Source organism: Mus pahari, chromosome X, assembly GCF_900095145.1.
Source record: "Mus pahari chromosome X, PAHARI_EIJ_v1.1, whole genome shotgun sequence".
NCBI lineage: Eukaryota > Metazoa > Chordata > Mammalia > Rodentia > Muridae > Mus > Mus pahari.
This window is the reverse complement of record NC_034613.1, coordinates 72,652,185-72,671,657: the sequence shown is the minus strand read 5'-3', so window position 1 is coordinate 72,671,657 and position 19,473 is coordinate 72,652,185. Positions and strand designations below refer to the sequence as shown.

Sequence of the window (19,473 nt, the reverse complement as noted above, 5' to 3'; positions counted from 1 at the left end):
TTGTTCCACCTACAGGGTTGCAAACCCCTTCAGCTCCTTGGGTACTTTCTCTAGCTCCTCCATTGGGGATCCTGTGTTCCATCCAATAGCTGGCTGTGAGCATCCACTTCAGAAGACCTCCACATAAAACCAGAGACACTGAAATCATTGTTAATTTTATTGCTAGTTTCTAACCACTAAAGCATCTCTGATTAAGAATGTTAATTATCAGTACAAAATGTCCACTGAACCTTATACTTAAAAATAATTCGCTTTAACTGTGGGGTGCTCAATTCTAATAGGAAGATATATATCACCCCCTAAGGCTAAGTTATCATTGCAGAAGAGGCGGGGTTGACCTAAGATTCAAAGAGCCATAGGTAGTAGACATCCACAGTGAAACAATATTAGTTGGGCATGATGAACCCTGGCATGGAATGGGGAAGGAGGCATGAAGTTCCAAGCAATCTGAGTGTCTATTGGCAATTGATGGCTGCTGTAGAAGAGAGAATCAGTTTTCTTCAGGGATGTGACCCCAAAGAGGCCTTTTATAGATGTTGTAGATGTTTCTACAACCATGTACATATAGGAAGTATTATGTGGTCTGAAAGGCTTTAAAAACAAAGCACATGAAGTTGTGAGGAAAAAGTGATTGACAGGGGAGGAATTGAAGCTGAGGGATTAGGAAATGGATTTGGTTAAAACTCACTACACCTGTGTATGAAATTCTCAAACAAGAAAAAGAATTTAAAATAATGATTTGCTTTAAAATGTTTTAAAAAAATAGTTGTGAATAATAAAATACAAATATAATTAAACTTTGTATTAATGTATATTTTGTGATGGTTCTTTTTAGAATGCTACAGCTTATTATTTTAGATTTATCTTTGATAAATCTTATAATCTTTCATTTTAAGTAGTTTACTAATGTAGGATACTGTTCTCTAGAATGTTTTAGAGATGCCAGTGGAAATGAGGTAGTGATCATTCTAGAAAATGATCATTTCAGAGGCATTTAACACCTGCATACTCATCTTTCCACTAATTTCTTCCTATCTATTGTTTTAGCTCTTTAACCATTGAACCAGGAAGAATTTGAATCTTAAAAATTATCTAGAGAAAACATAGTGAGTTGAAAGATGATATCTGAAGTTCAAGTAAAAATAAAAAAGAATCATACATGCACAAACACACATATGCAAAAGCATCTTTAAAACAATAATGAATGGCTGATTTAGAACCTGGGCAAATAGTTCAGTGTTTGTGTGCTTGTCTGGTATATGTACGTCCTTGGATTTCCATTTTTAGCATTCTCAAAAACCAAGCAGCCAGAAGCCCAACCAACGAAACTAAGTTAGAATGTGTTGGTGAGTAAAATGATGAATTTGAAACAAATTTTTTGAAAATAAGTTCTGATTTTAGTATTCTGAGTTTAACATGTCCATCAAATGACTCAACTCATTGATTCTGATAGCTGAAAAGGTTCTTAGATATTATTTAAATTAGCATTGCATTTTATAAATGAGAAGTTAAGGTTTGTATAGGTTGATGATCTGCCCATGACCACATATCAGAGTAATAATATCAGAGTAATATCAGAGCCAGGGATAGAATTTGTGTTTTCATGACCATAGTCATCCTTCAGTGTGTAAACAAGAACTGGGTAAATAGGATATGGACTTGCACTGAGAAACAGCAGAGACCAACTTACTTATTGCAAAGTGGAGAAATGCCATCATTTTAAAGTTGTCTATTTTAAATTGTGAATGGCTGAATTAATTTCTACTGCCATTTAGCAAACTACAGGGATGTCTTTTATTAGATTCAACACTAGAGCAATGGTTCTCAACCTTCCTAATGCTGAGACCTTTTAATACAGTTCTTCTTGCTGTGGTGAACACCAATAGTGAAATTATTTTTGTTGCTATCCCAGAGTTTCTTATTTTTGTTCTGCTATGAATTATAATGTAAATATCTGATATTTAGAACATCTAATATGTGACCCCTGTATAAGGGTCATGTGACACCCCAGGTTGAGGACCACCTCCCTCAGTAGAGACACACAAAGGAGAGGATAGTAGAAATTTGTGTGAGACTGTTAATGAACCCTACACAGTCATTCAGAGAATCATTGCATAATAGTGGTTTTCAGATGGTTCTAAACCATCATGCACAAAGTAGAAAAAGAGCCTTTATTGCAACTTAAAATGGAAATGGATACAACTGAGAGTTTTACTGGAACTACTAAGTCTTCAGTATCTTAATCTGAAATGAAATCTGTACTGACAGACACTGATAATAGGAAATCACTACAAAGTGTTTGAATAAAAGATTCCATAAAATACACATGCATGTTTAAATCTATATATTATTAAGTAAAATATGTACCTTAAATTGGTGTTTAAAATATGCAATTTTGAGTCATGAAGTGAATGAATGCAATATAAAAATGATGAAATTGTTTTGAAAAAGAGGAAAACTTAAAAGTAGGATTAAAACATATAAAAGTTTTTTTTTTTTAAGTTCAAATATAATCGCATTTGGGAAAATTTAAGAAAATAAAAGTTAAACCACATTTCTGAAGAATATGCCTTGCTTTGGAGATCCCCTAAAGTCCCTTCATCCTCATTTGTGTGTGTGTGTGTGTGTGTGTGTTAACAAAATAGAGGCATGAAATCACATTTCTTGAGAACAGAAGTAATGAAGATCTAGGACTGCAGTGATTGCTTTGGAACTGAATTATGAAGAATTGATGGGTTGGAAGAATAAAAACAGACTTGATGAGAGATGGCAGGCTGAATAACTGGGAAAACAGTTAATATTTGTATCCAGACTTATGCCAAAAGAAAGTTCAAAAATATTAGTTGCTACTAAAGACTATTTCATAAACGCCATTCCTTCTAAGTGTTGTTGGGGGAGCAAATTCAAAGTTAGACTTAAGTTAGATTCTTGCATGATTGATGAGAGACTGTTAAAGCATCATAATAACTCAATATCCTTTCTCCTCCATGTCAAGGTAATATATCATAATTTATGTTTCATAGAACATCTATCCTTTGACTTTTTTCCTTTGACTGTCACAAATGGTCCCAGAAAAAAGGAGTTCCACTCTGATGCTATTATTAGGTAATTAAGTCAAAGATCTACATGTTGAGAATGAGCACCTCAGCTCCACAAACTCTGGACTGTCTGCCTATGGGTTATATGACACATAATTCACTTCAACAGTTTGTATAAGTATCACTTGATAGACCTTTCACCTCTGAAGAATAAGAGATGCAGAAACACCTACAAAAATAATATTTTCCTGTCAATTATTCACTCCCACTATCGATATTACTGGATATTTTTGCCCTACTGTAAAAATTCTGCTCACCCTCCAAAACACACCATATATGATGCATAAAATGTATTGTTCATAAAAGTGATTTCATATTGCATCAACAAATTTGCAGCACAAATTTATTATCAATGCTTCCTTAGGCGTAAAAAGAAATAGATATTGTAGATGAGAGTAATGACTTTTAAAAAGAAATTCATTCATGAACATACAGATCAGGTACATAAATGCTTTTGACTTACTTGATATAGTATGGCACCTTGTTTGGTGAGATGGCTCTCTCCCAGGGACCCTGAACTGAAGCTGCAAAAAGAAAAAAAGGAAAAAGAAAAGAAAGGCAAAGAGGTCAAATTCATGGTAAACAGGAAAGACAACATTAATCTCCAGAATTTCAATTTTACACTGATACTGGTCTGTTTGCTCAGTTGCCCATGAAGACAGGATGGATTAACCTGATGTTCTGAAATTTCTGTCCTAATCTAAGTGAAACTGAACTCACCCAGGCACAAAGATAAATGCAAAGGGCTGGGGGATCTTTCTACTGCTAAACCTATACAAGAAGTATAAAAGGATGAAAAACTGACAGCTCTACTCCACTGAGTGCTTGCCTTATAATAACTCCTGTTATTGATTTTCAATACTTTATTATTTTATTGACAGAAATTTATTCATTTATAAAATGAAATATCCTCTTGTGATACATTTGTATTTGAATTCTATGCCATTAAAATCAAGGTACCATGCTTGTCAATCTGGTATACTTATTTTTATTTGGTTAAAGAGGATCCAAATTCATTTACCAATTACATGCTTAATTAGGTACTTCAAAATGGCAGTTGTTTACCATATTATTGGAAGAGACAACCAAAGGTGACAGAATGACCCTTGATGATAGCAAAGGATATAAGAATTTTATGTACAGTCTGTGAGGTCACATACATGTATACTGTCTGCATTTGAAATTCATTTAATGACTTTATCATATATAAGTCAAACCAATTATCTTTAAACTGTCCATTTATTTAAAAAATTTTAGGTGAGGCTTTACTCTGTATCTTAGGCTGACCTTGAACTTATCATTTCCCTTTCTTTAGCTCCCTGAGTAACTGAGGTTACAGGTATGTGGTATCATTACCAGCTTTCCAACTGTTTTTTTTTTTAATGCTTAAGTTGTGGGGTTCCCCCTTTACTAAAGCTGATCCACTAAAAGTGTCTTTTTTTGTACCACTTATGTCTGATTTTTTTCTGAAGATAAAAAACAAATCCTGTACAACCTTTCTTCTCAATAAACTTTTAAGACATGGGAATTTCAAGAAATATACATTCTGGGTTCAATAACCAGTACAGGAAAAAAAAAAACAGAACATGGAACACCATTTGAAATAGAAATGTAAGAAGCATTCTTATTCACATCTAACAATTCTATGGGTGCGTGTTTTTTCCTGAATCTTCATCCCACTAATAATTGGAAGCACAGCTGATGGTATTATTTCCTCCACTGAAAATTTCCCTTCTAAATTAGTCTCACGGTAAATTCACTTCACAGTGTATTGAGATGTAAGAAAACGTCAAAGCTAATATATCCTTGACTACACTGTAGAATATGAAAGAACAGCTTCTAATAAAAGTTAACTTCCCCCATGCCAGACAATTTAAGGGTAATGAAACTCCAGCTTCTTTTGTTTTATATAGTGTAATAGAGGGATTGCATTATCCAACCTTTAACCAGGCTTTGTCCCTTGGAGATGTATCATTTAAATGATATAAGAAATGGATTTGTATTTAGCAGGTAATTATGCTTTTATCCTTTTGGCAGACAGAAATCCATAATGGAGAGAAAAAAAACCATTTAGCTGATGCTTTGAAGTACGCCCCAGTCTTCCATTTCTCTCTGTCCTTTGTATATTTTTTCTGTTTTTTTTTTCACTTTGCCTCCCCTTCTTGCCTTTCCACCATGTCTTTGCCACCCTCACCAACTCCCCCTTCTTGTCCCTCTCCCCGCTTTTTTTCGTATCTAGGATACAGCTCTTTGACCCTGATTGATTTGCACTGTAAATAATATCTGCTTTCAAAACATGGATTAGATTTCCCACGCTACCTGAAAAATCTGATGTTGCGAGATTCTACCAATCCAAGCTTGTTTTGGTAGGAAGTATAATGGAGAGGTAGTGATCCCACCTCTTGGCTGCTTAAAGACTCTTCTTGAAAATTTTGCCATGTGTATATAAGGAAGAGCAGAACTCTAGAGAGCATTTGGTGGCCTCACCCTTGCTGGCTATGAATGGCTACACTGACAAAAGAAAGACTATTCCTTGAAGGGCTCCAAGGATTAAGGCGGCATGTTTTCTCTCAATTGTTTTTCCTAGTTATCATTTGAATGTATTGGAAATTCTTTCTGATTCTGAGGACAAGGTATGCCCTCCTGTCACAGAAAGTTGTTTGTTTGTCCAGACTATTCTTAGGCATCTCTTAGAGGAAAATGTGGTGGAGATGGTTGTATACACTATGCAGCTTGCTAAGTGACTTGCTACACCCAAAGAGGTGAAGATGGAGGCCAGCCTGGGCTACATAATAAGATGTGGTATCAAAAAGCCAAAAGGAAGAAGGAATTATCAGCTGCATAATCTGCAAAAGAATCCATGGTATGCACAGAGCTAAAAGTCAGATCCACCTAAAATGTCTATTGTTCACTTTACATTGTTCAACATTAAGATGAAAATGAATCATGTATGTGCCAGAGAAATTATTAAAATATACTTAGTAAATAACTGGAGATTTTTCAAAGAATTAAGAAATCTAAGTTCCAGTTAAATAAGAACATTGAAATACTTTTAAAAATTGTATGTGGTATCATGTGTATGCTTGATGCTCGTGAATGCTAGAGGTGCGTAGTCCCTGCAACTGGAGTTACAGACAGTTGTGAGCTAACATGTGGGTACTGGAAATTGAACTCAGATCTGTGCTCTCAAATATTAATCCATCTCTCTAGCCCCAGTAAGAACTTCTTACTATTTCCTCCTTACACTTCTTCATTGTTAATCATTTCTCCTTAAAACATAAACAATACAAAATTCTTTTGTTTTCATGTGGACCAATCGAATAGGTCTCATGGTGAGACTCTGCACTTTTTTTCCATAAAGGATGTTTTCCCCTTTCACTAATAGTTTATGAGCAACTACTTTTTAGTCGTTGTTTGAATCCCTAAAATGCTTTCTATGCAATTAAAAGCAAGTCAACAGCCTCCTCCCATTCCTTCTCTGCTCCATCACCACTAGAAACACATCCGATGGACTGAAGTGGCTACTGTAGAAATAATACAGTTGAATGATGTTTCTATAGGACTGGATTTGGCATTCCTCTGAAGAGAAAATGTTAAAGGGATGTTGGCAGTTTCATTCAGAGCTACCAGATGATTCTGGCCTCACATCTATTCAAGCCTCAATCAAATATGGGGTAACTCTCATATGTGTACCCCCCTGAATTATCATTTTATTTCTTGCAGTACTGCTGATGCCAACAACAGCTGTTTCTTATCTCAGTGCACCAGTGGAAGCCTGTCATCCTTTGCAAAGCTGGCTGGCGTAATACACACACACACACACACACACACACACACACACACACACACTTTATGCTTGATGTGTCCATTTTTAGTAGCCCATCAGAAGCAGATTTATTGGCAAATAGCTTTTATATGACGCCAGGCTGTCCTTTACCATTTTATTATACAGATGTTTCTATAACTACTATGTGTAATTCCAATGGGGATTGGTAATCCACATTTTCTAGTGGAAAAAAATCATTATCATACAGTACCAGCACCATGGGATATTGTCTACTGAATTTAAATAGTAAACTACACATGAATTTATTTATTTCAAAGTCAACCTCTGAATTTCTCCCTGTGTTACAGATGCAGCATGTTATTAAGAACAAGAAAGAATAGCAATTCTACCTTCAAATGTTTTCCTCCCTTGAGGTGCCATGATTCAATATTGTGCCCAAGGTGATTTGAACATCACATACATGGGCCACACTGTTTTGATATCTTTTGATGCACTATGAACACAATGTGCCAAGAGATGCACCCCAGTGTAAAAACATATTTTAATTGACAGAGGGGCTTAACTAGAAAATGAAAAAGAATGCTAATGTTATAAACCATGCCAAAGAGCACTCTGGAATTCCAATTCAAATGCAATCGTTAACCTTTTGACTTTTCTTGGCGCTTGAGATAACAGGATTGGGTCAAAACAAAACCCAAGTAATGTGGGAAAAAGAAGAGAAACATAAAAAAGAGGTGCTTTCACTGGAGATAAAACAGAAAATTCAACTTCGAAGTTAAAAGAAAGGCATTAGGGAGACAGGAATATAACTCAGTGGTAGGACATTTGTCTAGTTCATGCAGCATGTTGGACTCACTGCCCACTGCCACCAAAAATAAAGGAGGAAAAAGAAAAAAAAAGAAAAGAAAAAAGTAAAGAGAAAGACTTCAAAGGCCAATCTGTGAGTCACTGGTGCATGGCTATTCAGAAGTATGCAAATTCTAGTAGTGCTTTTATGGGTACATTCTACATTGATGGAATGAGTAATATTTATTAACCTTTTGTCCACTCTCTTCTCACAATACTTCCTAGACTTTTATTTTCTAACTACTCTAGAGTCCATGCAGTTCTAATAAACATACCACAGACATGATCTATGTCTATTGACACATTACAGGTATTTATGACATTTTTCTCATTCCTTAGAAGCAATTTTTGCCCTTTAGAGCAATGTACTTCTATAGCGAATGCTTGATACAGGGGAGGAATATGAGTTATTGAAATTGTCTTATATGCTTGAAAAACAACCTAAACTAGCTCATTGGATATTTAGCGAACTGTTGTGTACATATTATTTTCATTTTCAGATGATGAAACCATGAAGGCCAAATAAAATAACATATTTAAGGATACTTTTCTAAATAAGTAAAAGATCATAATTTCATAATGCTATTCAAACCAAATTCATGAAGGAGAAAGGAAACCCAAATTCATGAAGGAGAAAGGAAACTCCCTTTTCTTGTTTTTTTTTTTTTTTTCTTTTTTTCTTTTTTCCGAGACAGGGTTTCTCGGTATAGTCCTGGCTGTCCTGGAACTCACTCTGTAGACCAGGCTGGCCTCGAACTCAGAAATTCGCCTGCCTCTGCATCCCAAGTGCTGGGATTAAAGGCATGTGCCACCACGCCCAGTGGAAACTCCCTTTTCTGTACTTTGGATAGCATGCTGTTTAATGTACAAAATATACCCACAAGTATAATATTAACATGGATGTTATAAAGGATAGCAAGTCACTTTCTGATTGTATTTAAGGTCTACTCCACTAGAAACCCATGCCTGGGAATATAAATCTGGCCAAGAATTCATGTTTGGTATGGTAGTTTGAATGAAAATGACTGCCATAGATTCATGTTTGATCACTTAGACCTCTAATTGGTGGAACTGTCAGGACCCTGCTATAGCTCTCTCTTGTGAGGCTATGCCAGTGCCTGGCAAATACAGAAGTGGATGCTCACAGTCATCTATTGGATGGAACACAGGGCCCCTAATGAAGGAGCTAGAGAAAGTACCCAAGGAGCTGAAGGGGTCTGCAACCCTATAGGTGGAACAACAATATGAACTAACCAGTACCCCCAGAGCTTATGTCTCTAGCTGCATATGTAGCAGAAGATGGTCTAGTTGGCCATCAATGGGAGGAGAGGCCCTTGGTCTTGGGAAGATCATATGCCCCAGTACAGAGGAATGCCAGGGCCAGGAAGCAGGAGTGGGTGGGTTGGGGAGCAGGGCTGTGGAGGGTATAGGGGGCTTTTGGGATAGCATTTGAAATGTAAATGAAGAAAATATCTAATAAAAAAAGACTGAAAAAAACCAAAACCAAACCAAACCAACCAAACAACAACAACAACAACAAAGAGGTCTGGCTTTGTTGGAGAATATGTGTCAATGGAGGTGGGTTCTGAGGTTTCAAATGTCACATGCACTGTACATCGGTTCTTTTCCTCCTGCTTGTGGTTTGAAATGTGAGCTCTCAGCTGTTCTTACCACCATGTCTTCACTCTGCTATTGTGGAATCTTAAACCAAATTGAAAACTTTCTTTTGTAAGTTGGTTTGTGCATAGTGTTTTATCACAGTAATAGAAAAGTAACTAACATAAATGAAAGTAACTACGAACTAGGAAGTTCATATGTCTTAGAAATACTATTAATACTAGAAGTACTAGTATTTTTATTTTGCTCCACGGTCTTAATATCAAACTATCTTCTAAAATTCTATTTCAACATCTATTAGTTCTGCTCTCATCCTCATCAAAGAAGGTTTTTTTTTCTTTTTTTTGCTCTTGGGAGGGAGAAGAAAGCCTCCACAAGGGGAAGGGTGGGAGGGATCTAGAAGGCAAAGGGGGGGGGGGGGGGGGGGCGGGGAGGGGAAGGAGGGAAACCTGATCTGGTATTGAGTTAGGGAAAAGGACTGAAGCCCTGAGGGCCAGCAGAAAGAATGGAAACAGGCAACCTTGGGAGGTAGGAGGTTGTTGGGGGACCCTCTAGAATGCACCAGAGACCTGGGCAGGAGGGGGGGTTGAGAGACATTCAGGACTCAAAGGGAGGGACCCTAGATGAAATGCCCTACAGTGGGGAGAGGGAACTTGTAGAGTCGACCTCCAGCAGGAAGACAGGGCATCAAGTGAGGGATGGGGTTGCTATCCTACAGTCAAAACTGACCCATAATTGTTCTGTCTGAAAGAACTGCAGGGATGGAAATGGAGATGAGCCTGAGGGAAAGAAGGTCCAGTGACAGGCCCAATTAGAATCCAGCTCAAGGGGAGGTTCCAAGGCCTGACACTACTACTGAGGTTTTAGAGCACTCATGAAAAGGGACCTATCAAGATTGCCCTCTGAAAGACCCAACAAGCAGCCAGAAGAGTCAGATGCAGATATTTACATCCAACCAATGGACAGAAGCTGCTGACCCCTGTGGCTGAATTAGGGAAAAGCTGGAAGAAGCTGAGAAGGAGGGCGACACTGTAGGAAGACCAGCAGTCTTAATTAACCTGGACCCCTGAGATCTCTCAGACACTGGATCACCAACCAGGCAGCATACACCAACTGATATGAGGCCCCCAACACATATACAGCAGAGGACTGCCGGGTCTGGGTTCAGTCAGAGAAGATGCACCTAACCCTTAAGAGACTGGAGGCCCCAGGAAGTTTAGAGGTCTGGTGGGGTGGGGGTTGGGGGTGGAGACATCCTCTTGGAGACAGGGAGTGGGGAGGAGGTATGGGATGTGGAACAGCAGGAGGGTGGACCGGGAGGGGAATAAAATCTGGAGTGTAAAAAAAATGAAAAGAAAAAATAATAAAAAAGAAAACATGTTCTAAGTATATTAATGTGATACCGTATAATATATAATAATGAAGAACGTACCCAGGGGACCGCCTGCTACATGACCAACCTGCAGAGAGAGTTACCACAATGTGCAAGTATGTGGTGGTCAGATGGGAGAGAAAAAGATGTAAAGCATCTTGAACATTGTGAGGAGAGATGAAACTGGAAACTTGAGGGTAGAGAGAACCAGGCAGTGGTGGGGCACGCCTTTAATCCCTGCACTTGGGAGGCAGAGGCAGGTGGATTTCTGAGTTCAAGGCCAGCCTGGCCTACAAAGTGAGTTCCAGGATAGCCAGGGATACACAGAGAAACTCTGTCTGAAAAACAAACAAACAAAAAGTAGCCTGATGTGAGTGGCCAGACCAGCTACCTTGGACCATGGTGAGGTCCCAGCCCGAGCTGCCACTGAGAACTATGTCTGAGTCTGTGGCTAGGCAGTGGCAGTATTTAGTGTTGATGTCTGTGGCTCATTACCGCTAGAGAACATGGGGATGTCCCTGGTGCGGCCAGCTGCCAGGGGCATGCAGATGTCCAGGGGTTATACAGAACTGGCCATGTCCATCACTGGATATGATACTCATGGGCTTTCCACAAGGCAGCACAGTGGAATTGACCCTGATGGCTAGGTTGTGTAGCTAGGCTATGTATGAGCTGAGTGTGGAAGAGTTGACCTTGCCACTCATCTGCTCTGGGGTTGGGTGGCTCAAGTGCAGAGGTGTCAACCCCTCCCTGCCTGTAGCATTTGGGAAAGTTGCCCACACGGTTATGAGAGTTGGTGAGCTGGACCTGTCCCTTAGAGGCTGCAGCACTTGGGAAAGTGGGCTCTGTGCCTTGATGGGCAACACAGTGGAACTGACTCTGGAGGCATGGATCGGGTGAACCATCCAGGAGGACATGAGAGGAGAGCAGGAGAGCTGACCCTGCCTCCTGCTGATGGCAGCATTGAGTAGCCTAGCCAGAGCAGTGCTGGAGAGCTCACACTGATGATGCAGAAAAGAGAGATCAAGTGGGCTGACCAGCTCTGCTACCACCCAGGCCTAGATTTCAGGGATCTGAGATGGCCCACCCCAAAATCTATATCATCTGGGAATGGTTGGGAAGTGAGAAAGGGTCAGTCCTGCTGATCCAAAGCTGCAGGATCTTCATGACAAGGGAAAGAATAGGGGGATAAAACTGGGAGGAGTCCCAGTGAGGACTCAATATTGATGGTGCCACAGAAGTCAGAAATCTTGAACCAAACCAATGACTCATTGTAATGAACATTTCTTTTTTTTTAAATTATTTTCTTTATTTACATTTCAAATGCTATCCCGAAAGTTTCCCATACCCCTCCCCCCACCTCTGTTCCCCTACCCACCCACTCCCACTACTTGGCCCAGGCCTTGCCTTGTGCTAGGTGTAATGAACATTTCTAATTGACGATGTGTGGACACAGTGGACAAACTGTGACATACTACAGCTTCCATGGTGAGATGTATGTTTCTCTCTCTCTCTCTCTCTCTCTCTCTCTCTCTCTCTCTCTCTCTCTCTCTCTCTCCCCTCCGTTTTCTATTTGGAGGGGGAGCTGAGCGGGACTGGGAAGCATGATGTGAAACTCACAAAGAATTAATTAAAAGTTTTTAAAGAAACAAAACAAAACAAACCAAACCAAACAAAACAAAAAGATCAAGCCAGACAAGACTGCAGTGTGGAGAGGAGGAGCTCTTACCCCTAACTGAGGATCTATTGACAGCTGATGGCAGATGCGGGAGGGAGAATCAATTTTTATTAAGGGTGTGACCCCTCAGTAGGTCTGACATGCTCCACTGAATGGCCCTATATCTATGAGTCTATGGACAACACAAATAGGACTCTAGGTGTTAAAAAATCTTAAAAATGTTATATATAACAGTTTGTCCAGTCCCATTCATTTGCTTTCCTTTATCTTCAGCAGGGGACTTATTTTTCCTTTTGTTGTTCACCTAAGTGCTCATTAGGGGGTCCCTGTTTTCTTTAATTAAATATATTTTCTATAATTTTTTTAACCTTTTATCTGGTACAGCAGATAGTATGCTCTGTCCCTGTCACTTTGTATTTGAGATTCATCTGTGTCATTTTATGTATCAACAATTTGTTCCTTTTAAATGATAAATAATATTTCATTATGTATAGATAATGGATATACCACTTAGCTGTTGAATCTGACATTTAGATTACTTTTCAATGTTTGCAAACATAAACAAATCTTGTACCAACATCTGTGCATGTTTTGATGTAACTATGGCTTTATATTTCTTTAAAGTGACGGTTTATTGATATGTTTCCCGAGTTAAAACAGTTTTTTGAGCCAGGCTCTTGCTCTGTAGCCCTGTCTGGCCTCAAATTTACATTAATCATGTCTGAAACTCCCAAGACTAGAGACTTGCAGTGCCATACCTATTTTATAGTAGGAATGAAATGACATTAATATATGTAATCCACATTAGTGGATACACCACAATTTATAGAGGAAATTCCTCTTTAAGAATATTTAGATTGTTTTGAGTTTTAAAATGCAAGGCCATAATGACCATTTTAAAATAACTTTTACATATATTTTTGTTAATTTTTTCTTAACAAAAAGTCCTAGAAATATATTTATTTAATTAAAGGCTGTGAACATTGTGCTGGATAGTTTCATGCCAATAATATAAGCTAGAATCATTGGAGAGGAAGAAGCCTTAATTGAGAAAATCCCTTCATAAGATCAGGCTGTAGGTAAGCATGTAGGAGATTTTAAAAAATTGGTGATTGATGGTGGACGGCCCAGCCCATTGTGGATGGTGTTATCCAAGGGATGGTGGTCCTGGGTTCTATAAGAAGCTGGCTGAACAAGCCAGGAGCAGCAAGCCAGTAAGTAGTTCCCCTTCATGGCCTCTGCATCAGGTCTTGTCCTCAGGTTCCTGCCCTGTTTGAGTTCCTGTCCTGAAAATGACTAACAGTGGTGTGATTACATAAACCAAATAAACCCTGTCCTCCCCAAGTTGCTTTTGGTCATGGTGTTTTATCACAATGATAACCCTAACTTGAACAGACATTATAAAGGCGATTTATATACATGACATGGCCATCAGAAGTCTTTATTGATTTGTGTGGAAAGAGAAAAAATATTTGTTATGTCAATGCTATCTATTGGTATACTATTCAAGGTATATTAGATATGACATTTAGTACAATGGATTGAGGATATAATATCTTTCACATGTTCCTTTCCTCCTCAAATATAAATTCCTTGAATGGTGAAAGGAGCATAGGCTACTCAACTTTTTATTCCAATGTCTGGTCCTGAGTTTTGAGGTCATGTGGAATTTCCAGGGTATAAATTCTGAAAAAGTAGATTTCATTCCTGAGGCTAGCACCACACTTCATTACCTTATTTCTTTCTCCTTCTGAATATGTAGAATGGGAATAGCTATATCTCCTTTTTATAACATGTCAGGATATAAAATGTCAGACAATATGGAAATACTTTGCAAATGTTAATCATTTTACAAATGATGTTTGTAATCTCATATCTATAAGATGCTATCTGAATAGTTATAGAATAAATCTCCCTGCCACAGTTAGAAAGTAGGTGTCATCACATCTTGAATCCACTGCTCACTACTGGTTTTGAAAGATATATAGTCATGTTTGTGTGAATGCCTGTGTGTGTGTGTGTGTGTGTGTGTGTGTGTGTGTGCGCGTGCACGCGCACGTGCGTGCATGCGTGCATGGTCTCACAGAAAGCAGAAGAGGGAACTGGATCATCTGGAATTGGAGTTACTTGGTTGTGAGCTTCTATATCATTGCTGGGAAATGGAACTCTGCTCCTCTAGAAGAGTAGTTTGTGCTTTTAACCACCAAGCCATCTTTCTAGCCCCTGCTAACTATTGTCAATGTGCCACATGCAGTGTAAAATATAACAAAGAAAAGTGCATTTGAATCTTACTCAGCTTCCTGAGCTTATGGCTTTTCTTTTTCTATCTCTGTTTTTTCAAAGAAATTGCATCTGTACAATAGATCTTTCATCGGCATTAATGATAAAACCATTAGCCTATATTTCGTGCAGTAAACACTATAGAACACAATACTACAATAGCAACTATAGATACTTTTGTACAGAATATCCTTATATCAATTAATCTCAAGTTACTGAAATTTTGTACCCACTGAAGCATAGCTTTTAATTTCCTCCTAGCCACATACTGTGGCTCCCCATTCTACTTTCTGCATCTGTAAGGTTGCCTGTTGTGAAATAACTCAAATAATTACAAAATAGAAGGGCATAGTTCATTTTACACAGACTCTTCTGTAATAAAGGATTCATCATAATTAGGAGTTATGAGGTTTAGATTGTTGTCAAATTAGAGTTTTGTTTTTGTTGACATCATATACTGAGACCAAAGGTAAAAGAGTGGAGTGGAGAGGCACCTCATAAGTGATTCATACAAGTAGTGAGAAATTACAGATTATTTTAAGAATTAGTTACTAGGCAATTAAAGAGTGTTCATTGGCAGAAAATTAAATTAGGATAAAAGTTTCAATGAATAATATAATTATGTTAAATATTTAGAAGATGGATATTTTTTATTGAAACTCAAGTGGGAAATGATTATATGTGTTAGAATGATTGAAGCTATGAAAATGGGTGAGTCCTTGAAGGAAGGTTGTGAAAGAGAATTGGAAGTACATAACACATTGCTATATGATGGGATATTATTTAGCTTTAAAAGAGGTGGTATCTTAGTTTGCTTTCTATTGCCATGATGAAACACCATGATCAGTGGTAACTTAGGGAAGAAAAGATCGATTTCAGCTTAGAGATCTCAAGTTACACTCCACTGTGAAGGGAAATCAGGGTGGGAACTCAAGGCAGGAATCTGGAGGAGCTGAAGAAGAGGTAGGTCATAGAGAAATGTTGCTTACTGGATTGTCATTTATGGCTTGCTTAGCTTGCTTTCCTGTCCAACTCAGGACCATCTGCTAAGGTATGGGATAGTTCAAGGTGCACTAAGCCCTCTCACAATGATCATAAATCAGTAAAATTTCCCCCACAGACTTGTATGCAGGTCAATCATATGGAGGCATTTTCTCTTTAGGTTCCTTCTTTTCAGATGGCCCCAGATTTTATGAAGGTGACAAAAACAAACAAACAAAAAACAAACAAACAAGGAAACACAGATGAAAATCACTGGGTTTGATAGTGTACATTTATAATCCCATCACTTAGGAGTCTGAGGCAAGAAGCTCAAGAGTTTGTGGAGAGCCTGGGCTGTAGAGTAGGACCTGCCTCATAAAACAATCAAGTATAAATGAATGAAAATCTTTCAATTGTGATAGTGTGGATAGAATTTGAAGATGTGTCCTCAAATAAAAGATCAAATATTGCACCATTATACCTTTATAAGGTATCTGATAGCGATGAGCATCATAGACAAGATTAGGCTCTTTAGGATGGTTTGCCTATGATAAGTAAATCTTACAGAAACAAAATAGAGTGGTGCTAGCCAAGTCATAGTGGAGGAGGAACTGGAGTGTTGATATTTAATGGGTACAATGATTCTGTTGTCTTAGATGAATGAACCATAGAGGCATACAGTGTAGAGTAGTTTCTACAGTGTTCTTAAAACTTTGAGACGGGTTAAAAAGAATAAAGATAAAAGTATGAGTATACTGCCCATCACTGGAGAAGATGTGAGCACTATACTCGTATACTTTGGTGGCAATTGAACCACAATCAAAACACAACACAGACACTTGCATTAGGTAAGGAAATCCTAGCTTATGAATGTGAGTAACAGTGATTCCAATGGATCAACGTTTTAGAAGAGGCATTTGATGCTTTGAGCATAGGGGACATGACTAGGGCAGATATAAAGAGGTAACGGTAGAGGCATAGCTCTGGGGTTGAAGAAGGAAGCATTCCAAGGGGAAGTAGCTAGACTAGGCCCTGATCAAGCATTGGAAAGTTGCATTTGACGTGAAGGAAGTGTTAAGTGAAGAGGGACAGTGTTAGACAGTAGGTTATTCCTTCTCCATCGTTCTGCAAAATAGCCTGTTCAACCCTTGTCTTTACTGAATTTTTAGATGAGGCCATCTTTGTGATATACGATTACAAGAAGGACTTATTTCTACTATTTTAACTTTCTGAAGCCATCTTCAAGACTGCAATCCACTGTTTAAGTCTTCAGGTAGTTATTAAGCTGCAAGTATGTCTATGTATCATTTCTCCTTGCAATTGCTTTCTGTATGGCTTCTATTTTCATTTGATGTGATGCATATAGTCCCTGTAAGTTTTCTGTCACTTATCTGAAAGGGGGAGTTAAATTTAATGCTTTTCAAAACATTAAATTAAAATCAGCATAGTGCTTCATATGTCTGTGTCATATATCAAAAGTAAAGATTCAATGAAAAGTTTAGGATCACTTACTAAACTTTTCAAAGATGAGCTGATTTTCCATAAAGATTTCAATAGCAGAGACAGATGAGCTACATTCCAGAGGGGAAGGTCACAAGAGTGATGAATGAGACCTCTAATGTCTGCCATAGCTGTGAAAATCTTTATGGCTAACTAAAATTCCTCACGAATAACAACCTGTAAATATTATATGAGCTGTCAGGCAGATAACACTGAGCTCTGAGACCATCACACATGGTGAACAGAACAGCACACCATGGGATTTGTCAGGAAATAGCCAAGTCATTTAGCATATCAGGTTTATATTTGATCTGGGGAGTCAAGAGTTCATGCTAAACTACTTGGCAAGGTGACTGAGTTGCTGAGATAACACTATCTATTATCCAGTGGTGCTGGCTGCAGAGTCCCGCCAAGTCTAATAAGTAATATTACCTGGCACGATTCGTGAAAGAAAGGCTCCTTCATACAGACACACAGAACAACATCTAAAGCCTCACTGTGGTCATTCGGAAAGTAGAAAAGAAATCAAGGTCCATAAATATAGGTGTGTATGTATGTGTAGAAACAGAGTGGTGTCCAACTTCTGCTCATAGTATTTCTGAATAAATTTGAAGAGAGCCAGATGATGACATTATCAGATAACAGTGGTTACAATCTTTGGGCCATCTGGGTTAAGTCAGGTTACTAAAAAGTCAGTGCAATATTGCCAGGTGCCTTTAGAGTTGATCCAGATGTGCTTTTAAAAGACGGCAGGCAGTCAACACCATTTGCTGAATGCTCTCTGTGCGAGTGTTATTGTATTAGGCACCAGGGAAATTTCAAGGAAAGTAAAACTGGAAACCTGAGACAGTGGGGAGAAGCTCAGATAGTAAAAACCAAATGACTAGAGGTGATAGATATATCCATCTAGAACCAAGATAAGAAGACTGAGAAAGGATTAAGGGTGTGAAAGCAATTAAAAAAATAAGTTAATTGGATGGTCTTAATTTGAGTCCAATTTTTATTCCATTGTAAGAGAATTAAATCTGCAAACTCTAGCCATGGTCTTTTCCTGGTGGACAGTGTGGCTTCACACTTTTCCCCTGCTTTAGGAGATGTGCTGTGAACTTGAACAGAGGTTTGTTTTCTTGGGTGCTGGCAATCTGCTATGAGAACACGCCCCAGGCGGTGAATTCTGCTCCTTCAACCTGGGTCTCAATCCCTAACATATTTAGAAATAATCTGAACTGAATTCACAACCTGAAGACAAACCCTACTAACCCATAGCATGAAGCAGACAGAACTTTCCAGTCAAGCTTTAGCTAAACCCAAAAGCATGAAAACAGAATCCAGCATCCTTCCATGTGTTTAGTCACTTCCTCTGCTTGCATCTGAGGATGAGTGGAGATTATTCCCACTAGTCTGGAGTGTTGATGCTTTTGAGACCCAATAACTAGTCACGGTAAGCCCTTTCTATACAGCTGATCATCCATCCTGTTTACAAATAAGAACCTGAACATGTTGACAATCATATATTTGATTTTGTAGGGCTGTTGTGAGAATCCTGTTGTCAGTTGCATGGCATAGTTTATATATTTTTGCTTTAATATTATTATTAATGCCATGAGTTATCAGGATATTTAGCTCAAGAAGTAACCTGTCATTACTGTTAGGAATTCTAGTAATTAGGAAAAGGAACCAGACTCCCAATATTGACCAACAAAGCATGAGCCCAGTGAGTAATGCAATGACATAATTCATCTTCTTTTTCCAGTCATTTTCTGACTTTTCAAAAACAACTATGAAGTACTCCGAATAGTAAAAGATGAAAGGAGAGAAATCTTCCTTTTGGCATCCTGATTTTGCTATCAGCTATGGAAATAAACTGTCTTTTATCAGTTGACATTAATATTGTGTGGGAATCCAAAGCAAATTGGTAAAGATGTATACACTAAAATAAATACTTGATTTTCGTTTCAATGTCCACTGATGAATTCTAAATTATATTCCACACTAGCAAACTTAGTTTCTCTTTTATTTTTCTCTCTTCTCTTTAAATTGGTATGGATGGTTTATGTTTGAAAAATGCTTTGCCAAAATATTATGGACTATCACGGTTAAAATGCAAGCCTTGTCTTACTTATTTTGTATTAAGATAGGAAAGTTCTTGTGAGTTGTTTTTTGCTAGGCTCCATAAATAACTGAAGATTCTATTTGAAATTTTCTCTCCCTCCCTAACATCTTTAATTGATGTTTCTACTCCAGGCCTTCTTGTCTTTTGAATTAGTTTCTTTGCAGTGATAGCTAAATTAGGTCAATTTCTACAACACAAACT

General features: G+C 38.1%; 1 protein-coding gene across 8 annotated transcripts in view; it reads right to left on the bottom strand.

The window, feature by feature from the left end:
* The window catches only part of Dmd (dystrophin), a 2,621,826-nt gene that overhangs the window by 233,153 nt on the left and 2,369,200 nt on the right, over positions 1-19,473 (bottom strand). For all 8 annotated transcript variants that reach the window (XM_029534042.1, XM_029534043.1, XM_029534037.1 and 5 more), the window contains exon 62: positions 3,562-3,622. In XM_029534042.1, the coding sequence (XP_029389902.1) occupies positions 3,562-3,622 (61 nt within the window). The remainder of the gene's footprint in view (positions 1-3,561; positions 3,623-19,473) is intronic.